At 33.8% G+C, this 24,300-nt stretch overlaps 1 protein-coding gene and 1 non-coding gene across 5 annotated transcripts; both read left to right on the top strand.

The window, feature by feature from the left end:
* Window positions 1-9,423: 9,423 nt before the first annotated feature.
* Window positions 9,424-9,496, top strand: TRNAE-CUC (transfer RNA glutamic acid (anticodon CUC)). Its single transcript has one exon. It is a non-coding gene; the product is annotated as a tRNA-Glu (tRNA).
* Window positions 9,497-12,963: 3,467 nt separating this feature from the next.
* LOC25497656 (translation initiation factor eIF-2B subunit delta) lies at window positions 12,964-19,601 on the top strand. Of its 4 annotated transcripts, none has more exons than XM_013592278.3 (7): window positions 12,964-13,589; window positions 15,392-15,538; window positions 15,888-16,237; window positions 17,739-18,483; window positions 18,566-18,662; window positions 18,751-18,805; window positions 19,188-19,601. In XM_013592278.3, exons 1-7 carry the CDS (start codon window positions 13,190-13,192, stop codon window positions 19,248-19,250), a joined length of 1,857 nt encoding a protein of 618 aa, XP_013447732.1. In that variant the 5' UTR covers window positions 12,964-13,189; the 3' UTR covers window positions 19,251-19,601. The 4 variants fall into 4 exon arrangements, with proteins under 4 accessions (XP_013447732.1, XP_039684007.1, XP_039684008.1 ...); XM_039828073.1 differs by having other exon boundaries at window positions 15,392-15,524; window positions 15,886-16,237; XM_039828074.1 differs by lacking the exon at window positions 12,964-13,589 and adding an exon at window positions 15,688-15,802 and having other exon boundaries at window positions 15,413-15,538.
* The last annotated feature ends 4,699 nt before the right edge of the window (window positions 19,602-24,300 follow it).

Consider the following 24,300-nt stretch of genomic DNA (forward strand, 5'->3'; position numbering starts at 1 on the left):
ATATTACAACTCAATATTTTAAAGTTACCTTTAAACAAAAACTACAACCTTGCTTCAAAGCTTTGGTGTAGCACGCAAGTTTCAACTCAATAAGCAGTTATTAACATGTATCAAGGTGATACAAGAAAGGCTCACAAATAACAAACAATCCTAGACTTGCATCACAAATGATACAAGAGAAGAACACACAAAGAACACTCAAAACCTTAAAAAAAAAACTATTATTTTAGTATGACAGCTTGAATACCTAATTAGGTCTTGAAGTCTTCCTTTTATACTGAAGAAATATGGGCTAAATAACCTTGTTGGGCTTCAGAACAAATTGTAGATCGTTCAGCTGATCTACGAAACAAGAATCAATGACAAATAAGGAAAGTCCTAATATGTAGGAACATCTTTAGGAACTTCCAAACATATCCAAATATTCTCTAAAATATTATCACTCTTTTAGGAATAACACCACAACTGATTCTGAATAGATATGCGCGTTGCTTAGTCACCAAGATATGACGACGTGGATTCCTTAATAAGATAAAGCGCACGTATAATAAGGCATAAAACAAGGCACGTTGAATCGTGTCAGGATGTTGGAACATATGATCCAACATCATAATCATGAATATTTGTTTTCGCAATAGTGCAGCCAATACAAATATACAACACATGGTATGTGAATTCCATGCCCTAGACTTTTTTTTTGCCCTAGGCGCATAGCGTCTGTTTCCTAGGCCAAATTCTCCGATTTTCCATCGTTTTAGGTCTTCGTCTTCAAATAACTTGTCTCAGAACTAGGGAACATAATTCTTCCCTCTTATAAGTCTCCTGAGGCCTCTTTAATCTTCATCCTTGGTCTTCCCAAGTCTTCACAATTCTTTAGTTGTTCTTGATTTGTCGATTTGCATGATTTCTTCGTGAATTACTTCAAAAAACCCCTAAAATTGTCATGTTTCGGGAAAACTAGAATTACAGACTCAAATATAGAAAACATTACAAAAGTCCCAAAATCATAGGCAATAATTCAAATACTCCTCCTTTTAGCTGCTACAACTTACTGAAAATGACTAAAAAACATGTTAAGAATAACATAAGATGACTTATCATCAGGTCACGAGAAAAGAATGGGACTTTGGGTAGAATTAGGTTTGAAGACTTATTCTTGTAAACCTTTGATATCTCTTTGTAAAGTTACTCATCATTATAGTGGAATGAAGAGCTGCTCTCTCCCCCAGACTAGGTCAGTATTGGACCGAATTGGATAGACAAATTATGCATGTTCTCTCTCTTTTTCTCTCGTTTTTTTCTACTTTTGCTTGTGTTTATAATTGTTACCCACGTTGATATTGGTTGCTTAATTAATTTTCTTAACACATCAAGTATTTTATCAGTTTGATTTTTAACAAATTCACAACAATTGGCGCCCACTGTGAGTAAAAGATCAAATCGATAATCAAGTATCATGGGTCCAAAGTGGGATATTGAGAATTTTATCAGAGATAATGATTTTGGGTTATGGAAGGTAAAGATGGAAGCGGTGTTAATACAAAAAAAGTTTGAGAAAGCATTGAAGGGTGAAGATGCTTTACTGGTCACCTTGTCACAAGCGGAGAAGACCGAAATGGTGGACAAGGCTAGAAGTGCCATTGTCTTGTGTCTCAGGGATAATTTTTTTAGAGATGTTGCGAAGGAACCAATCGCGGCATCAATGCGATCAAATTTGGAGTCGTTGTATATGAACAAATCTTTGGCTCATACGCAATTCCTAAAGCAACAACTCTACTCATTCAAGATGGTGGAGTCAAAGTCCATCATTCAGTAACTTACGGAGTTAAACAATATCCTTGATGACTTGGAGAACATTGAGATGCATTTTTAGGATGAAGATAAAGTTATTCTCTTGTTGTGTGCTCTACCGAGATCTTTTGAATCCTTCAAGGATACCATTCTATATGGCAAAGAAGGCATTGTCACCTTGGAAGAAGTTCAAGCGGCTTTGAGAATCAACGAGTTTACCAAGTCCAAGAACTTGAGAACTGATGAAAACGGTGAACGCCTAAGTGTCTCGAGAGGGACTAGTGGAGGTAAAGGTAATCGGGGAAAGAGTGGTAACAAGTTAAAGTGTTTTAACTGTCACAAGATGGGTCAGTTCAAGAAGGATTGTCTGGAGAACAATGGTAACTCCGCACAAATTGTCTTTGAGGGTTATGAGGATGAAGTTGCTTTGGTGGTGTCTCATTGGGGAGATGAAGTAGGTGATGTTTCTCGCCTTGTGAATGATGTCTTGTAGAGTGGTGGTCGTCTAGAGAGACGTTAAACACTCAACATCAGCCTGGAGAGGCGGTGGAAAGAATACTCAAGGTCAGTCTGAAGAGGCGGAGGTAAGAATACTTGTAATCAACCTTTGAGGTGGAGTTGCAAGGTGAAAGACATAGTGTGCGTACTTATTTGGAAGTTGAGGTAGAGAAATGTCAGCTTGAGGTGGAGTTGATGACATCGAGAATGGTACAACTATGGGACCTTGGGTGCTAGGCTCTAGTTGTGAGCAAGGAAATTCTTCAAGAGGACGAAAGGCATTTCGGGGTTTGAAGAATGCATGGCATGACTTGTAGGATTACCAGAAAAGACCAAGGTAATTGGAGGCAAGTGAATCTTCATAAGGACATATTTGATCACTCCAGGAGCTTAAGAGGTTTATGGTGTAGACTTGTAGAACTACCTAAAATCCTAGTGTAGTTGGATGCAAGGATGGTCTTCAAGAAGGCGGAAGGCATTCCGATGGTTAAAGAGGTTGGGTGGAAGCTTGTGGAGCTACATTGTGTAGTTGAAAGCAAGGGAAGATGAAGCATGGAGCGAGCAGCAAAATGCTTGATGGTTAAATTGACATCATCATAAATTTAGAGTCAAGGTGGAGAACGTTGTAGTAGTGACTCAAAATTGGAATTCTGGAGGTGCCAAAATTCGACGGCCAATTTGGGTAAATCGGGGCCCGATTTTGGCTGTTTCTAGAGACTTGTGTCTCCTAAATTTTCGGCCCCCGATTTCACGCAGCAACATAAAATAAAAATATTTTTTCTGGGCCTAGATTTGTTCCAATTATTTGAGGGATGCTTTTACTATAAATATAGACCTTGTATTAGATGTAAACCTTGAGAGAGAGAGAGAGAGAGAGAGAGAGAGAGAGAGAGAGAGAGAGAGAGAGAGAGAGAGAGAGAGAGAGAGAGAGAGGGAGGTGTAGAGAGCCAGAAAACAAGGGTTTAGAAGCCAACATCAAAACTAGGGTTTGTAAAGAATTCTCTTGGCAACAAACACTAGGTTTGGGATTGATTCACCTTGAAGAAACACTATTAGGATTGAATCTCTTGGTCACGAGAAGATATTGAGACTTTGGATAGAATTAGGTTTGAAGACGTATTCTTATAACCCTTTGATATCCCTTTGTAAAGTTACTCATCATTATATAGTGGAACGGAGAGTTGCTCTTCCCCCCATACTAGCTCAGTAATGGACCGAACTAGGTAGACAAATTCCGTGTGTTCTCTCTCTTTTTCTCTCGCTATTTTCTAATTTTGCTTATGTTTATAATTGTTACCCACGTTGATATTGGTTGCTTGATTAATTTGCTCCATACATCAAGTATTTTATTGGTGTGATTTTTAACGAATTCACAACAACTTCAATTCTCTATAGATCAATATTTTTACTACTTGACATAATCGTACACTTACATAAGCGATAAGCCTATCATTATCCTCGCCTCCATACCATGTATTTGGGTTTGCTAGGAGGGAGGGAGAGAGAGAGATTTACCAATGCATGGCATGCAAATCAATATTATAGACATCGACATGACTGTGCTGTACATTTTTTCTCTCTAGGCTATAAGCAATGGAGCAACAAATTGTATTATTAAAATTTGCTGCAAAGCCAAATAGCTAGCTGATGAGAACAGAACAGCTGCGGCAAACCCTAAATTATATATTATATTGTGGAGAAATCATAATCACTCATAAAATTCGAAATCTGTACGGTTACTGGTTACTACATATTTTATTTAGTTTGCAGTACTGTCTTCTCATTGCTATATATATATATATATATGTGTGTGTGGTTTTTGATGACCCATCCCTTTCTTCAGCTATCTTTCTGTGTCTCTTGCATATGAAGAATATGTGAAGCCTCGATAGCTACCTATCATTTTCTATATGACTGTTTACCTAATACTTCTTACCCACAACACTTGTTTCCTTTTTTTAAAGAGTGTTCATGTACTTTTTTGTTTTGTAATTCATTCATATTTTCGAATAAAATTGCTACCAAACTTAAAATACAGTGAAAATAGGTTTATGTATAATTGTATATCATGTTATATATAACCTTGAGATATATAATACTCATATCCTAAATTGTACCATCATTAGCACCATCTGTGGGTATTATGTTACTCATTTAATTACTAGCTGTAACCTAAAACTAGAACCTACGTATACCTTCTTATTTTAATGTCAAATCCAACTTTGAACATTAATTAATTAAGAGCAACAAATATACCTAGGCTTGGGCTAATACAAGCCAGTGATTATATCTAATCTAAATAGATAGACTGCACTTTTATTTATTTTATACTGCAAACAAAACACTTTGACCAATATAATATATGTATACTTTTTTACGTGTGTAGTACATAGCTATCTATCTATGCTTACATAGTAAATCATGAAGAAAAAATAACCTCCCATAACATTATTAGCAAAGCCTATTTTTGACCAAAACTACTTGTTCTATCTGACGGTTTTGCATTGAACTCATCTTAAAGGAAAATCAAACCAAGTGAAAGTAACACCTTCTTACAATCATGAGTACTCGTAATCTTGCATTGAAGTAGTAATATTTTTAAGAGGATACTAATTATAAAAACTCATATTCCTTCAAACAAAAAACAAAAAAACCCATACAACCATTACTTGTTTTTTGTTGAAAAACAAAGAATTCAGTCAAAAAATATATGAGAAAGTTTAGTAAAAAAAATGTATTTTGTCCAACTTTGACCAAATACATTGGTTAAATACATCATATTTATTCACACAACTTTTCTTATATGGACGGGAGAGAGTGATTACATTTTAATTAAAGGATGAAATATAGTACAATGATTTAATGATCAACCGTTGAAATTGAGTATTATGAATAATAGTATATTGGTGTTGGTTTGGATCTTGGAGTATACTTATTTTCAAGGTTTAAGATTCGATTCTTACCAATGTCAATTTAGGTGGGCTAGTTTAAATTTTTCTAAAAAATGAATAATAGTACATTATGGTACAATACTATACTTTAGTCGGCTTATATCATTACCAGCTAAATCTATAATTATTTGCATTAATCGAGGTTTAAACTCCATATTTTTAAACTTATTTACATTTAAAGTGTGTGACTTTAGACACAAGGTTATTTGACCCTAAAAAAATTATAGACTTTTTTAAGAAATTTTTTCAATGAGAAAATAGTATATCATTCATTTGTTGAAAATGAGATAAAATAACATCATTACTAACTGTTTCAAGAACATCTCTTACTATTAAAGTTGCAAAATGATTATTTAACCACTAATAAGTGTAGTAATTACACGGAAAAAAGTACATAATAGGGTATGTGGAGTAAAGTTTTCTAATATGAATATATATATATATATATATATATATATATATATATATATATATATATATATATATAACATGATATAAAGTTTTGTGAATTTCGGGTATTCTCTTTACTATTTATATAGAGAAAGCAGCATTTCTTTGAGGGAGGGAGAGAGAGAAGCATTATTTGGCTAGAAAAAAAAGAGAGAAATATTAGTTAAACAGACACGAAGTGTGTTTAATATTTTATGCTAAGTTAGTTCGTTTATTTTATGAATACCAATATAAAGAAAATGATGTCAAAAAGAAGCAGTTCTTGTGACCGAATTAACAATCGAATGTAAACTATATTTAAAAGTCACTGAAATAGCAATCGGTTATTGGTCACTATTTCAGTCATTAAACAAGTTAGTGACAGATTTTTGTGTATTAACACTACAAGAAATGTTGCATTTTGCGCCAAATGCTAAAAGCCTTGGCAATTGGACGTTTTTCAGGAGTTTTGCCAGGAGCAGAATCACCAGCAAATCTGCTCATCGCAAATGAACATGTCAGGGCTTTAGCTCCTGGCAAATGCGCTCATGGCACAGGACCTGGCTCAACCCTTGGCAAATTGTGTTTGTATGAATGCAGGCTTTTTTGACGCATTCTGGTCAATGCAGGCTTTTGCAAACTGTATCAGCATCACATCAGTCATTTTCAAAACATGTCAGGGACTTTGCGAGGGGTTAACCCCTGGCAAATTGTGTACGATTAGTTTTTTAAAAAAAAACTTTTTTTATTTGTTAAAAAATCAAAATATTAAAATTTAATAATTAAAATAATTTTAAAAAAGAATTTATTTTTTTTCCAAAAATTAATTAAATTTAATTAGTTTAGAAAAAGTAGTTAACAATGCAAATTAAAGTAATAGCACACATAAAATATTAGGTCAAGCAACATTGAAATTAAAATTGTACTAAATACTATATCATAAGTATCAAATAGGTAGAAGTTGTACCGGGAAGTATAAGAAACTTCCCCAAATATTACAGAACAAGAAATTAATTAGATAAAGGCATGAGAGAATATATCATAAAGGACACACATCACAAAGGGGTCCAACTTCAAGCCTCCTCATCATCATCCACATCATCCTCCTCATCTCTATCAACTGGATAAGGCTCAACATTGGGACTTAAAAACAGCGCTCTAGTGTGGGAGGGATCTTGAGCATGTGCTTGCCTAAACTGAGCCAGCTGCTCCTCATATGATCTTTGGCGGTTAAGCAAATCTTGCTCAACGGCCGCTTGACTCGCCATTTGCTGCGCGGACTGCTCTTGTGTCAATCTATGAATAAGCTCCCGCATCTCTGGGGTCAGCTCAGGCTGCTGGGAGAATCCTTCACCATGATTGAGGGTAAGTCTGAGGTTGCTGGGAGGATCCTTCACTATATCACTCATCATTTTGAATTGCTTATTGTCATCCGCATTTATTCCACTACTTGAAGCTTGTGCATTGACCCCTGCCCCAAAATTTTGAAATTGTTCACCGTTATAAACCCAAACCCAATAATTAGGCATAAATCCAACTTTTTCCAAGTGTTTCTTCACTTCATTGGGGTCAGTCTTTATATATCTACACGCACATTTAAGACACGGACATCTTATCCCTCCCTCATTTTGACAAACTTGTTGTCCCCATGCCCATTAAATAAATCCGTGAACTCCTTCCATAAAATAGGGTTTTAATCCTCTTCTTCCTGGAAACGTTCTATCATACATCCAACTACGATAATGCTAATAATACTACATCTTTGTCACGTTCAACAATAATATTCATATATTTAAATATTAGTAATTAAAATATAACGTTCACATATTAAACTATTACTTAATGTTGTTTTTGTAGTAACTAACATAAATTGCACTAAATTTCTTTAAGCGCAAATCATATTACTAACTAAATTCTTATTTTTACTAACTAACCTAAATTGCACTAAATTTCTTTACGTGCTAATTTTTTTAACGCGGAATTGATTTTAATAAACAAATTTCTTTACTTGAGAAATAGTTTGTAGTTAAAAATTATTTCTTCTTCAACAACAAAATTTTTCCTACTGATTTTAACAGATCTAGACATTATATCAGCCAAAATAAATCATATATTCAACAACATTAATTTCTTCAAAAGAAAATCAGCACAAATACATATATTGCACAAATAATTTGAGACATCATGTAAGAACGTATATATTTCTTAACAGTAGCATAAATATTTCAAAATAAACATTAAAATTCAATTTTTTTTCACATAAGATAACCAATAAATAATATCCAACATCATTGGTGAAAAATTACATAATTTTTTTTCCTAATTTTAACAGCTTTTCCTTAAAAAAAAATTGTTTAAAACTTTTATTACCGAAAAATTGAAATATATTTGGAAAAAAAAACTTGAACATGCAAAAGTTATAACATATCAATAGTATTTATAAGTAGAAAAACTACTTTCTTTCAAAAAAAAAGTAGAAAAACTACTAACTTGTTGAAGCTTGATGATAGAACAGATTCAAACAGCAACAAGGTTGGCAAGAGAACAGCAGGAGGCAATAAACTTGGACAATGTTGCAAATTAAATAAGCAATCAAAAAATATACACATGAAATTATAACAAGTCAAAAGAGTTATACCTAATGAAACAAGTTTAATGAAATGTGAAAGAACATAATTTTTTTCTAAGTGTTACAAGGATGAAATGTTGGCATTTAATGTCTCAATGAATGGAACGGTGCAATTATGCACAAAATTATAGATCTACAATTTGCCAGGAGCCCAACCAGGAGCTACCCCCGGCAAGACTCGATCTCCAAGGTTCCTAGAGTAGCCACATACCTACCAAAAAGTTGTCAGCAATTTGCCACGAGTTTGTGCATTTTGCCAGGGGTTGAGCCCCTGACATTTCAGCTTTTCAGAATTTTGTCAAATCTTCTGCAAAATACAGAGATTCCCTTGACTTTAATTTGAATCAAATTTAGGCGCCAAAAATTTGCCAAGGGTTACTGCAATTTGCGAGGGGTTTGCTCATGGCTTATGGTGCGGTTTGAAATTGCAATTTGTCAGGGGTTTCCCAAACATTACTCCTGGCAAATTTGCTGGGAGCTGATGCTCCTGGCATTATTCCCTGGCAAAACAGAAGATTTCTAGTAGATAACGACTGAAATTTCAATCATTAATTCTTTTTTAATTATACAAGTATTATTTTTTTTTAATTTTGGATTGAGCTAGTGGTTGTGTTTGTGGACAAGTGTTAGTTATATGTCTCACATCGGATAAAATAGTAAATGTTGAACACCTTATAAGTAAGAGGACCCATAAACACATTGCCTTAAGGTTTTGGGTAAGAGTGTGGTGTCTCTCCTACTTGTATGGTTGTTCTAGCCTTGATGTGGACGGTCCCCCGAGCTCTCCGACTGACCCAACAGTGGCCACCCCATGCTTTAACGAAAGTATGTCCATACCTTTCATGAACCTACATATGGTCACTTATTACTGATAAAAAAAACAGATACATACACTTCCTTCCATATAACTTCATGATCTGTAATTTATCCTTCAATGAGTTCAATCATTCTATAATCAATAAAACTTAACAAGTTTTTTTTTTGCTGATGGAAAAATTAACATCTTTTAGACAAATCGGATATTCATTCATATACCCGATATTTCACAATATTAAATCTCGACGTCCGTTATCGACAAGAAACAAATAGCAGTTAAATACAATTCCTGAGAAAAGTTCCCAACAATCCGTTGTAGTCTAGTTGGTCAGGATATTCGGCTCTCACCCGAAAGACCCGGGTTCAAGTCCCGGCAACGGAAATTATTTTGTTCCTTGCGCAATGGAAGCTTCTTCCCATTTTTTCACATTCTTCATTTTATGAATGAAATCCACAAAATTAATTAATTTCAGCCACGTAACTTGAAATTTTACCATTTAAACTACAACTAAAAACTAAAACTGAAAATTTCATAAATAAACCCCAAAATGAGCAACTAGAAAGTGAATTTGTTAAAAAAAATAAAAGTGTATTTGTTTACATTAATATTTAATAGTATGTAGTTGATTTCTTTGGGTTGTTAAAAAAAAGAGTGAAAACTCTATGTCAAAAAAGATAATAAAGAGTGAAAACTCATTTTAGTTATTAAATGAGCTATATTACTAAATTTGATCATTGAGAAAAATAAAGTAGTTTTTTCTATTATACGGGTTAAATGATATCTTTTTAAATACTATTGCTTGAGACCAAATTATCTCTTTTTAAATATTATTTTTAGGAATTTAATTATCCATTTTTAATCAGTAGCACAAAAAATAGACTACGTTGTCCCATATTTTTCTCATGGAATAAAAAAAATTGTATGAGTGAAGGTCCAATTTGCTTCCTGATAAATTTTCTTGTAACCTAATTTAATCCTTGATAAAAAAAATAATAGTAAACTAGTCCTCGATATTTTTAAATTGATGTTAAATTAATTCATCTTCAATATAAGATGGTTAGAAACTAATTTTGGTATTATTTTCATGAGAGATTAAATTAGACCACGAGAAAATTGTGAATGATCTAATTGGATTGGACTAGCGTGGTCTTCGCTCTAAACACATAAGTATATAGAAAATATAGATGCTCATCATGCTGTCAAATATACCAAGATATATATGGTGCAAGTCAGGTTCACACTATATAATTTGAACCAGTTCAACACAGATTTTTTATGTGGTCTACATTGCACCGACAGTTTATGTGGTCCACGATTCACAAAAACTTCTATAAATAAGTAGGTTTGGTACATTTGTTGTAAAACACAACAAAAAAACTCTAAAAAATCTTCTGAAAGATATGAACACCAAGAGGTTGCTATGAGCTAGATCTTGTTGCTTTGACAATATACCTAATTAGTATCATAAATTAAAATAATGTAAATAGAAGGAGGACAAATTTAAAAAACATGGCGACTAGGCCAAGAACATGCCGCCCTAGCAATCGTATGAACAACCATGTTCGCTTGACGCCCAACAAACTTCACCTCAAAGTTGGAAAATAAAGCTAATATAGACTTAATGGTAGATACTGTAACATCAGCACTACTCCGGGCTGAAATTCGATCCACAAGAGTACGAGAATTTGTCTCAAATACGACCTTATTACCAGCCTTTTGCAATAGCAACTTGAATTGCTTCCTACAACACCATAGCTTCCCCTTCAAGGACTGAGATGCAATCATATATCTTTGTTGAATAACCAGCAACAAACACACCTTATGCATTCCTAAAGCAACAACCTATCGTCGAAATTCCTACGAAGCTATGGAATGCAACATCAACATTGCACTTTGGTGAGCCATTAGCTCTCTTTTTAATGACATTTCATTGACAAAATCACAAAGTATTATTAGTTTAATAGTTTGTGTTCTTACTTCACTCCTTTTAACTCTCACATTTTCTTTGAGTGAATACCCAAATTCGTCCCTGAATTTGCACGAATCGGACAAAAACGTCCTCCAATTTATCGAAATGCACACTTTGTCCTTGAATTTAACAAACGTCCATCAAAATAGTCCTTCCGTCCAAATGCTCCGTTAGTGCTGCTGAGCTGTCGTCCTGCATGTCCTGTTGTATTGTACACGTGTCTACAAGGAAGCCACGTCTACAAGGACCAATTTGATGGAAACGCTAAAAATTTCAGTTTTGCTTTTTAAATTCAATTTTTTTTCAATTTTTTCAAATTTACCCCTTTATTCTCCATACATTTCCATCCTCACATTTTAGTCAGAACATCATACACGTCCCTGACCTTTCTCCTTCCCGCTAAAACCTTCATCATCATCATCTATGGCGAGGTACATTGCAAAAGATTTTGTTTTGACAGAAGCTTTCGTCGTTTATTAAGGTAACGCCTCTTGTTCGTTTTCTATTCAGTCATGTTCGTTTTCTCCCTTTTTTGTGTCCATTTTTTTTATTTTTGTTTTCAATTTTTAGGCATTCGTTTTCAACTTTAAACTTCATTTCATGCTTTCTTTGATGTTCGGTTTTGCTTACTTTGATTGTGTTTTTTAGATTACTGATATTAGGGTTTTGTGTTAAAGTCTTAAAATGCAGAAAATGTCGGAGGTGTTGCAGAAAATGTTGCAAATGTATCAGAAAATGCATAAAATCTTGTTGCTGAAAATGATGGACAAGTTGCACAAAATGCTGAAAATGTCAATGTTGGAAATGTTGTTGCTGGAAATGTTGCAATTCAGGGACAAAATGTTGCCAATGGTGTTACAAATGAAGTAGTACTTGGACAGGTATGACTGTTAAATTTTAAGGATCGATTAGCTAGTAAGTGTAATAATTTAAGGACTGATTTGATTAAATGTTTTATGAATTAAGGATTGATATGATTGAAAATGTTGTTGCAGGGTGTTCCAGCAAGGAGGTATGGCATTAGAGGGCCAATTATTTCAAATGAGAGGCCTAAACAAACACCAATGAGGGTCCTGCACCAACACCCAACTCCTCCTGGCGTTATTAGAGTACCATATCCAAATTATGGTCCACCCGGTTCAACTCAACCTAAGTTTATGGAGTTTATCCCAACCCTCGGCTTTCCAAAGAAGTGATACTTGATACATGTTTAAATTATGCTTTTGGAACTGTAATATTTCGACTTGTTTAAATTATGCCCCATAGTTGGGTTTCTTTTTGGCTATGTAATATTAAGAACATCATTCTATGACTTATGATTTGTTAATGCCCTGTAGTTTGGTTGTTTTTGCCTATGTAATATTTCAAACTTAAGACTTATGACTTATTTAATGGTATTTTCAAGGATGAAGTTGTGTGTTCTGTCTTTTTCACCCTGTTCTGCAAATATATGCTTCAAGGATCAAATTGGATATATGTTTATAAAATTGAAGGACTTATTTGACGGGTTTTTAATATAATTCAAGGATCGATTTGATAGTAAGTAAAAAGTAACATGGACAAAATTGCACAACATTTTTTTGGAATCAATCAATTTCGTCATTGGAAATTTTTGTCACTATCAACCAATTTAGTCCCTGCTTATGTGGCATCTGACATGGCAACACATGTGAGAGGTTAACGGCCACGTCATCACCGTTAACGCCCCAAATGGACGTAAGGACTAATTTGATTGAGATATGACAAATTCAAGGATAAAGTGTGCATTTCGATAAATTGGAGAACGTTTTTGTCCAATTCATGCAAATTCAAGGACGAATTTGGATATTCAAAGACGAATTTGGATATTCACCCCATTTTCTTTCCTCAAAAACAAAAAACAAAACAACTCACATTTTTCTCTCTTGCAAGTTTTTCCGAGAAAACAATGGAACATTAAACCCTCACTTTCTTTCATTTTATTTCTTCCTTCACCTCACATTTTCTCTCCACAAAATTTTCCCAAGAAAACAATAGAAAACCAAAAACCCTCTCTTAAATAAAAAAAAAAACATTCTCCCACCTAAACATGCTCAACACTAACTAACTTCGTCAACTTCACTATCATGGACGCGCGTCGACCACCACGCGCCGTCATTGACCCGAAAGTTCGCACAGTCGGATTCTTCACTCCACCCGACCCGATTCAATTCGACTCCAATTCCCTCTCTCCCGTCATGATCCCTCCGCCGTGTCATTCCTCGGAAAATCTCGACCTCCATTCTCCTCCCTCCGTTACTCCCCCTTCGGGCGATGAATCCGTTTCTGTGACCGGAAGCTATAACGGAAGCTCGTCGGAATTATTTCCTGCTCCGATGTCGCCGGCTCTGTCTCAGAAGATCGTCGCCGGAGATGGTGGAGTTGGTGGTGGAATTGTGGCGTCGTCTTTTCCGCGTGGTGGTGGTGTTCCGGTGTGTAAATTGACCACGGTTTCTGTGGTCAATACTGATTCATTTGCTTTTGATGGTAAGTTTTGGTTATTTTCTTGGTTTCGATATTTTTTTTAAGTTGATAATTTTGTTTATGATTTGAATTTGAACTTTGTTTAGTGTACTGTGAAAGTGATAGAATTGAAATTTATGAGGATTTAGATTGAGGTTTTGGATTGAGTGAAGATTTGCATGATTGCTACATTTAATTGGATTGAATGAAGATTCACATGATTGTTAGATTTTGTTACATTTGATTGGATGAAGATTCCTATGATTGTTAAATTTAATTGGATTAAATGAAGATTCATATGATTATTGCATTTAATTGGATTAAATGAAGGTATAAATGTTTTTTGTTACATTTAATTGGATTGAATTGAATGAAGATTTGCATGTTTTTCTTGTTGTCCGTAGACGAAGAGATAAACACACCTAAAACTCACACACAACTTTGAGGACTTGATTCGAACCTTGGTGAATGTGCCTAGCAATATTATTGACATTGTCAGTTGAATTGGGCCATACAGACAATTTGTATGATTGTATCTTAGCTTATTCTATCAGTGAATGTGTCGTGTGGTTCGATTTTTACACTTTACAGACTTTAATGCTTATTAATAACTACGAAAAGTTTTTACGATAAATTGTAGTAAATGTGCTTTCTCAGGATAATTTAGAAGTGGGATTCTTAATTAATGCTTTCATACTTGATTTGATAAAGCGTGGCACAAGTCTTGGATTAATCTTTATGAAATTTGTATTAGATATGTTGAAATTGGCTGTAATGTCAAAGTCTTGACTTGATTAGTATCATTGCTTTTATGATTACTATTTAATTTCTGGATGGTTGGAGGAGCAACTTTAAGAAGCACATCATGATGATAACTGCATAATGTGCTTTTCAAACAAGTTCCATTATTCTGAATAAATTTTCTTTGCATTGACATTTAGAGGAAAAAGTGGTGCTAATGAATACTTTATTCTTCTTGTGTACATTTCACAGATTTATTTTTACGAATTATCAATTATTGTCATTAGCGTATTTGTACTAGTAGTTCTAAATGTTTTTATTGCTGCTTACAATTTTGTGAAATCCGGCTAGAGCTTTATTTAACACAGCTTTGGATAATAATATCAGAGCTTTTCAGTTTCTGCAATTACCATGTTCTGTGATTAACACTGTAATGCAGTCATGTTTTAACCTCACTAGGTAAAACATTTATTCCCGCATACATCATATCTAACCCTTGGAACATTGCAGCTTTGCTTGTTTGTTACAAATGAAAATGCTACGTGCCTTTGGCTATAGAAGTAGTAGTAGTACTTTGATGTCATCTATACCTAATAGCAACTTTTGATAATTAGCCAATGCTTCTTAAGTTGCTCAATCATATTATATGTCCGTGCTGTTTTACTGAAGCTCACAACCCACATAATGACTAATTCAACACCTTTTGAATCTTTTTTTTTTTAATTGTCGATGATTTTATGCAACGGTATATATATTGTTTTTCTCAACAAAAAAATAAAATTTGATGCATTTCTGGCATCTGATATACTGATCACTTTTTTACTCTATTTTAGTGTTGATTTTAAGTTTTAACTGTTTGACCAGTCAGAAAACACAAGGAATAATTATTGAATCTGTCTGACTTGCTTGTTGTAACTGTAATTTGTTGCAATCATAAGGTGCTCTCGTTGTTTGCCGTTTTATTTTTTCTGTCCATGTATGGTCTTTTTGAAGGAGTCTCGGGCAACCAGAAGTATTCGTTTAGCATACATTAGGAATTCAAACATTTTTTTAACCTTTTTCCTCTTGTTTGCTATTCCCCACAGAAAGAGATAAACCAAACAAAGGAGGAGGGTCCTCAATGGAAGTGAAAGACCAAGCTATGAATTCAAAACAGAAGAATGAGAAGTCCTCAAAAGCTGAAAGACGTGCTCTCCAAGAAGCTCAGCGAGCTGCAAAGGCTGCTGCAAAAGGTGTGTATTAGCATTCGGCATGCTCTTGTTTGATTATACTAGTGCAATCTTGGGTCTTGATTATATTACATATAACATCGCCTTTGAAAAACCTCTCATTGTTTAACATTTTAATTTGATTTAAAATTTAAATTTGTCTGCAAAACAAGTGAATCCAAAACATGAACGCGAGAATTCATCTGTCAATCACCTAGTGTCATCTTCAACCTACTGTGTGAGAATTCGGATGTTGTTTGTAGTGAAGCATGCCTAAATCAAGACATGGTGATGGGCTTTCATGAGTTTCTTTTGTAATATAATTCACTTTGACACTTCTAATCAGTATGTGCTTTTATATTATCTGTTGTAGCTGAAGGAAACAAGGCAACTGGAACTGTGACTTCAGGGAATTTAAAATCAGCTAAAGCTACAAAGCCCCCACAAAAAGTTGATAATACTTCAGTTGCAGCTTCCGAGAAGAAGGGAGTTGATCGTCCGTCAGAGAAGGATAGGAAGAAAGATGTTCCTCACCCACGCATGCAATATGATGATAAGAGCAGAGTGGAGAAAGCTAAACGCCGTGCTGTGGTAAACCACACTGAATCCAGGAACAGAGTTGAACTATTCAGACATTTGCCACAGTATGAACATGGGAGTCAGCTTCCTGATCTTGAAGCGAAGTTTTTCCAGCTTGAACCTGTGCATCCTTCAGTTTATAAGGTGGCGACATTATCCCGCTATTTCAACTTGTTACAATCCATAATTCTTATATGGTCAGGTTTTTTTCCTTTCATAATACATGTTATGTTTTGGTTCTATTCTTATGGCTTAACATCTAGATAGTACCATGGTGTAAATAGGGTGTTCCTTGCCCTGAAACCCTTTATGCCATATCTAAAGGTTTAGTAAACTAAACCAAGGACCTATGCAAAAATGAAATCATTTGCTGAAACTTAAAAATTGAAAGATTCATCTCTGAATTGTTTTGCAAGTGTTTATTTAATTTAACACAGTTAAGAGTGGGAAAGTGCTTAATACATCCAAGTAGATGAGAGTTCATTTATTGTACTTCCTAGTTCCACATTTTGGATTTAAATCATTAACCGGAAATGCTTTCTTTTTGTGTAGCCTTGTTTATTGCTAGTAGTTTCATTTAATGCAATTCCAGCATTTCATTCTCTTTGAACATTAAAAATATACTGCTTAATGTTTTGTCAATAAAACTTTATTGTTGAAATTTTCAGTTTTCTCAGACACACTTAAGTTCATTTACAGTGTGATGGTTAGAGTTTTTCTTTTTATGTGTCTCTAGAAATACATCTTGTGCATGTAATTGGTGATTTGCTATAATGTTAGTAGGGATATTTGGCATGTTGCTTAATTGAAATCTCTTCACCGTTTGAGTTGGGATATTTGATCCACTGCTACGGTAACTATATATTATCAACAAACTAGTGGCACATCATTGGAGTAGTTTAGTTATTTCCCTTGCAGTTAAAGTTACAAAATCTTTTACATGGGTAACGTAACATAATGATGATTGTATAATTCAGTTATCATACTTTGTGTTTGAACTGATAGATACCTAATCTCTACCTCATGGGTTATATTTTGGATGGTATGCAATGCCACCGTCATTCCTATGATCTCAATATGTTAGAATATAAGATAATGAAGGAGTTTATTAGGATATGGGTTACGCGGGGAGTTTGTTAGAATATGAGATAAGAGGAATTAGTTACAACAGAGTTTAAGGAGAAGTTAATTAGGGATGTTAGTTAGTAAATTGATTATAGAGATTATCTTGTATAAATTGGAGGTGTTGGGAGTCAGAAAGGATCTGATTGATCATTGTAATATTTGTGGATAGAGTTGTGACTCTATTGTGAGGAGATAGAGTCTTGAAGCTTTTTTCGGTCATGTTCTCAAAATAATTTCATACCTCTTCTATTGCACAAAATCAACTACCATCCTTTATGATCTGAAAGTTCAGAAGTCTGTTCTAGGTGACATCCGAATACAGAATAAGGTGTATCTAGGTCTAGGTACCTATTATGTATACATTAAGGGACTATTAACCAAACTGTTATTAAACTTGTGTTTTTCTATGGATACTAGATAGTTTGGTGGTTAATATTTTAAGACCCACTTCAATTGTTTTGCAAATTGGTCCCTTTTGGATATACTTTCCTCTAACCACGGTGTTTGTTGTGATTATCAGGTGGGTTTGCAGTATCTTTCTGGAGATATATCCGGTGGCAATGCTCGTTGTATTGCTATGCTTCAGGCATTCCAGGATGCCATCAAAGACTACACCGTTCCACCCGAGAAGACTCTAGTTAGAGACCTGACAGCAAAAATAAGTAGCTATGTTTCATTCCTTATTGAGTGTCGGCCTCTTTCAATCAGTATGGGAAATGCAATTAGATTTCTCAAAAGTCAAATTGCAAAGCTACCTCTGACACTGTCTGAGTCAGAATCAAAAACTTCTCTTCAATCAGATATTGAGCGTTTCATATATGAGAAGATTATACTTGCTGACAAGGTGATAGTAGAGCATGCTGTCACAAAAATAAGAGATGGTGATGTTCTTCTTACTTATGGGTCGTCATCAGCGGTTGAAATGATACTGTTACGTGCACATGAGTTAGGGAAACAGTTTCAAGTTGTAGTAGTAGACTCTCGGCCAAGTCTTAAAGGGAAACTTTTGCTCCGTAGACTAGTGGAGAAAGGTCTTACTTGTACATACACTCATATAAATGCTGTTTCCTTCATAATGCATGAAGTTACTCGTGTTTTTCTGGGCGCTTCATCAGTGCTGTCTAATGGAACAGTTTATTCAGGAGTTGGGACTGCATCTGTTGCAATGGTTGCTCATGCATTCCATGTCCCTGTTATAGTTTGTTGTGAGGCTTTTAAATTTCATGAAAGGGTTCAGCTTGATTCAATATGCTCAAATGAACTTGGTATGTAAACAATGGCAAATGAATAGGATTCCTTTGACCTTTTGTCTGGAAGAAGGCTGATTTTTCCATTGTTTTCTTATAGGTGACCCAGATGTTATTTCAAAGGTTTCGGGTAGAGGGGATGTTAACCACTTAGATGCTTGGGCCAATGCTGAAAATCTGCAACTTCTGAATCTGATGTAAGGCATTTATATTTATATAATTTATACAATAATATAATACCAAAAATCCTTAGCTTGACCTTAATTTTTTCTAAATTGATGTCAGCTATGATGCAACACCTTCAGATTATGTTTCAATCATTGTCACAGATTATGGCATGGTGAGTCCTAGAATTTGAATATTTATCTATTTGCTCCTAGAAGTAGATACCTATAATGCTCTTTATCCCTGGGTACCATTAGTATTCATTTATTAAAATAACAATTTTGATTCTTAAAAATCAAGAGGATAACATTTAGATCAAATAAATAGAAGTTTATCACCTACAGTCTACAGCCACCACATGGTGCAGCAGCCATAGAAACTGTTAGATATAGAGAGCCTTGCTGTGACATGCAACGGCTGTGGAGGGTCTAACAGTTCCATGATATAATTCATGAATTTTATTAGTCTTACAGGCCATTGTTGAATATTTTTCAAACTTCAGTCATGATCGTTTACAATTAACAAAAACAAAAGTTCTCACAATTTAACTTTGGCAGATTCCCCCTACAAGTGTTCCTGTTGTTGTAAGGGAGTATAGCAGAGAACAGGTGTGGATATAATCTCTGTAAACGTGGACCAATCTCAATTTTTTGTGCATGCGAAGTCCCTGTGAATGTTGTTGTGATCATTTTTCTTATCTTTAAATAATGTAATGTAATGGGTGGGCAGCTTTGTACTTTTTATATTTTGGATATTTTTCTGTCAAAGTGAAGAGTGCGGATCGTCGCCTCTCCAGGCAGATTTTGGCCATGCATTCCGCAGGGTTAGGAGCTCTTTTTTCTTCAGTGCGCTCCAAATTTTGATTAGTCATAGTCACAGATAGTTAGAGATATAATTCATGACAATGTATTGCAGCATTTTTTGATCTATGCATCAATCCCATCTAGTGGGAAATTTTGTTGTTGTGTCCACTTTTCAGTCACAATTTTGATGGTTTGTTATTCTTTGCGCAATCTTTTGTTGCTCTAATTATGAAAATATTCCCTTGATCTGCCAGTGAAGTTTTCAGTTTTCACTGAATTTTTGTTTCACGTGGATGATCTTAACTGGGAAACATGGAAAATGATTTTGAAATGAGAGCGTTAAGCACAATAATCAAGTTGTGTTTTGATAACAAACCACAACAATCAACTTTAGCTGGATTGCATGTGATATTTAGGATGCTATTTATTGCATTTCCATTTGCTTGTGGAGGATGCAATCATACAAACATATAATTGCTCTATCCTAATATCTAGCTATACACACAACCACGTGTTCCTGTGCAAGCCCAAGTATTTTATCATTTTAGGAAAACTACTACTTTTGAAAATGAAATGATTGTTATTGGAAAAGAGTAATAGGCAACATACATTTTAAATGCAGTGCTGACGTGAGAACTAGAGGCACAACAAACTTCCTCGGATTTTATATATAAGAGAAAGTCGAGTAAACAAAAATTGTTGTATTTGGTTCAAAATTTTGACCAAATATCTTTTGTTGATTAAACTTTTTCCTATATATAGAATCGGAGGGAGTAACCTACATTATAAATTGTTATCCGTGTCACAATATGATCTGGGATGGGTTAACAATATTCATTCATGCACTTCACTTTATTATTTCTTTTAGGAACAAGGACTAGTGGAAGGTTTATTGTTAAAACTTTAATCTACTTTGTAGTGAAATGATAATGATAATTTGCGTTGATGTAGAGTTGGACTAGAAAGAGCTAATTTAAATAGTTATGGAAAGTGCTTTTTAAGCGAGAGAAATGATGTTTAGAAAGAAAAAGAAATATTAATGTCAAATATGTTTTCAAGAGTTTTTATGTGTATTTTTGAAATATTTGTAAAGTGTAGATGACAAAAAGAAAGTAAGAGAAATAGAGATAGATATTTACGACGTTGTTGGATTATGGGTGGTCTGGAGTAAGGGTGTTCACATCAAACCGATTTAAAATAAAATCACAAATCAATCTAAAAAAATTGAAAACTACACAAAATCGAAATTTATTGGATGTGTTTAGATGTTCTTTCATAACAACTGCTTGTACCGGATCGAATTTTGGATACTTTTTCAAAACCAAACCGAATCACGTACATAAATATTAATTTTTTTTTCTTCAAAGTAAATACATTATTAATGTTTATTTATTTTTGAATTTGTATAATATATTGGATTAATCAATTATTTGTTGGTTTGTAATTCTTTTAACCACACTTTTACCCAATTTTTTTTAAAAAAAAAAACAAAAAAACTAAGGGAATATATTAAAAACCAACAAAAGCTTCCCCAGTACAAGGTGTACCAAAGGAAGCTAAAATGTCGAGATATTACAATAACACAGTCAAGCTACTATACAGTAGCCATAATAAAATTATGTTACAGCCTGAAAGCACAACAAAGGAGTCAATCTCCAAACCGTGTACTCCAAATCGAAAAGGACATAATACGATTTTAGCCACCAATAAGCTTGAAGTTTAACTTTTTCCAATAAAGAGGAAGGTTGTTCCGTCTTATTATGAAAATGCCTCCTTTTTCGATCCTTCCAAGTAATAAAAAGAGTTGAAATCCAAATTATGTTAAAAGTCAAACGAGACTTGTTGGAAAAGCCCCCAAGACCTCCAAACTGAGTAAGATGCTCAATTAACGAACCATGAAGAGTCGTAGAAAAACCTAGTCAACCCGATATCAAAATTCAAAGTTGACTGTAGAAAGCAGAAGTAAAAATATGTTGTGATTTCGGTGAAAAAATCACACCAACAAATACTTGATGTGTGGAGCAAATTAATCAAACAATCAATATCAAGTGGATAACAATTATAACCGCAAGCAAAAATAATAACAACAAGAGAGAAAAGAAAAGAAGAACACGAGAGAATTTGTTTACCCAGTCCGGTCCAATACTGACCTAGTATGGGGGAGAGAGCAGCTCTCCGTTTCACTATAATGACGAGTTCCTTTTACAAAGAGATATCAGAGGATTACAAGAATTAGTCTTCAAACCTAATTCTATCAAAGTCTCAATCTCTTCCCGTGACCAAGAGACTAAATCCTATCAATGTTTTGTTCAAGGTGAATCAAAAACAATCCCAACCCTAGTGTTTGTTACCAAGAGAATTCTCTATAAACCCTAGTTTGTTTGTTGGCTTCTAAACCATGTTTTCTTCACACGTTTTCATCTGATACAGGATTTATATTTATAGTAAAAGCATCCCTAAAAAATTGGAACAAATCCAGGCCCAAAAATATGTTTATGTTTTTCTGCTGTCACGCGAAATCGGGCGCCGAAAAAATGTCGAGACAAAAGTCTCCAAATGACAGCCAAAATCAGGCGTCGATTTTGGTCTTCCAACAAACATCAATTTTGAGTCACTTTAAACATTTCTCTTCCTTTACTCTAAATTAGTGATGATGTCAATTTAACCATTAACCACCATGTTGCTCTATCCATGCTCCATTTTCCCTTCCTTCCAACTACACCTGTAGCTCCACAAGTTTCCACCCAACCTCTTCAACCATCGGAATGTCTTCCGCCTTCTTGAAGACCATCCTTGCATCCAACTACACTAGAAATTTTAGGTAATTTTACAAGTCTACACAATAACCTATTCAACCATCGGAATACATTTCGCCTTCTTGAAGATTCAATTGCTTCCAATTATCTTTGGTCTTTTCTGGTAATCCCACAAGCCATGCCATGCATTCTTCAAACTCCGGAATGCCTTCCGTCTAATTGAAGAATTCCCTTGCTCACAACTAGAGGAACCCGCACTTTTTTAATATTAAAAAATTGAAATGTAATGATAGAAAATTATTGGTAGTTGATTAGTGGATTTTATTTAAAAAATTTGTATGAGATCTTAGTTGAAGGAATTAAGTACTTATTAGATACTACTATTAAAAAAATTATGAAACTATGTAAGTACCAAAAAAATGAATGTCTTGTCATAGATACTCTTGAACACTTTTTAATTGATGCATTTCTTGTGCTTTGGCAAAAGTCCTAATTTTTTATGATGGTTTCCGTTTCCCAAATCCTTCCTTTTTATGCCAAAGCTTTACAAACCGCTAAAGGACAAAAAAGGGACGTTTTTTTGGTCCAAATATTTAGAGCTAAATATAAGACTTTTTTTTTTTGAGGAAAGAGCTAAATATAAGACATGCGTTGGTTCAGTTTTTTTTTTTATAAATATTTTGGCCTAGTTAATGATGGTTTAACTCAAATTTTCAAAAGTAAAAAAAGAAAACTCAAATTTTCAAAAGATTTGTTTTTCTTTTCAATGTTAATCTTCCAGCTTAAGGGAAATGAGTCTTAATAGCATGATGTTCGATAAGAAGATAAGGAAAATTTAATTAAGAATTATTTAATCAAAATGCTAAATTACATCAGATGTTCTTTAAATTTGAGGTTTGTAATAAATATGTCCTTTAAATTATTTTAATCATACATAAATTCTATAAGTTTATAAACGATTTCAATTTAGTCATTTTGTTAACCCAACGTTACAAAATCGCTCTTATTGGATGTTTAACAAGTTAGTTATGTATTGCATTTTTATGCACCGGCCAAATATGATACACCATTAACCACATATGATGCAATAAGCTTATGTTTACAACATTTACACTACTTGCTTTTCAGTAGCAGCTTACTGAATCATACATGGGGGACATGTATTTGGCAGCACACCAAAAAAATGCAGCAGATCATAACAAACATCTCACTAAAAAACTTATCAATTACTCACTAAAAAAAAATGCAGTAAATCATAATGTTTTTTTTGTTTACTATTGATCAGCATCAGCACAATATCGCACACTTCCTACGATCAGCACAATATCTATTCATCAACACAGTTTCAATAGTAGCAATAAACCATCACAACATCAGTAATAGCGTGTTTTAGTAACGTTGGGGAAACATAAGGATTAAATTGAACCTCTTTACAAACTTAAAGAACTTATGTTTGATCAAAATAACTTAAATGACATATATGTTACAAACCTCAAACTTAAAGGATCATGATATAATTTAGCCTAATAAAAAATTGAACTTAAATTTTTTGAACGATTCATCGTGTAGTGGAGTTCAATAATAAATTGAATCCAATCACTTGATTAAATTTCATAGATATTTGAGTTTGGATGTTGTTGTTGTTGATGTAAAAGCAATTTTGAAATTTTTCTTAACCTTGTAATCGTTCATAATTCAAACCGTCTAAATTTTCTATTATTCTAAAAGAAAAAGTTAATGATTATCGTTCATGTGTTAATTAAATTAATGACAATCGAAAATTTATGTTGGAAAATTATACATTCATCTTTTTGGAAATTCAAAATTTGTTGTTCCATTATAAAAAGGAAAAATGTTAACAAACGACCTTATGCTATTTGTTAAGAATTTGAAAGTATAAACTTTATCTTAAAAATTATATATTTATAACATTAAAATATTAATTTTTTTACACAAAAAAGATACTTGTTAGCATAACCTTATAAAAACTATAAGATATGGAAAATCATTTTATAAGACAAATAATACTAAATGATTCATTCTCGTAAATGTAGCTACCAAATACATTATGTGCAGGAATATGGTTCGAACTCCAGATTCCACACTTCTCT

This window comes from Medicago truncatula, chromosome 7 (genome assembly GCF_003473485.1).
Source record: "Medicago truncatula cultivar Jemalong A17 chromosome 7, MtrunA17r5.0-ANR, whole genome shotgun sequence".
Lineage (NCBI taxonomy): Eukaryota > Viridiplantae > Streptophyta > Magnoliopsida > Fabales > Fabaceae > Medicago > Medicago truncatula.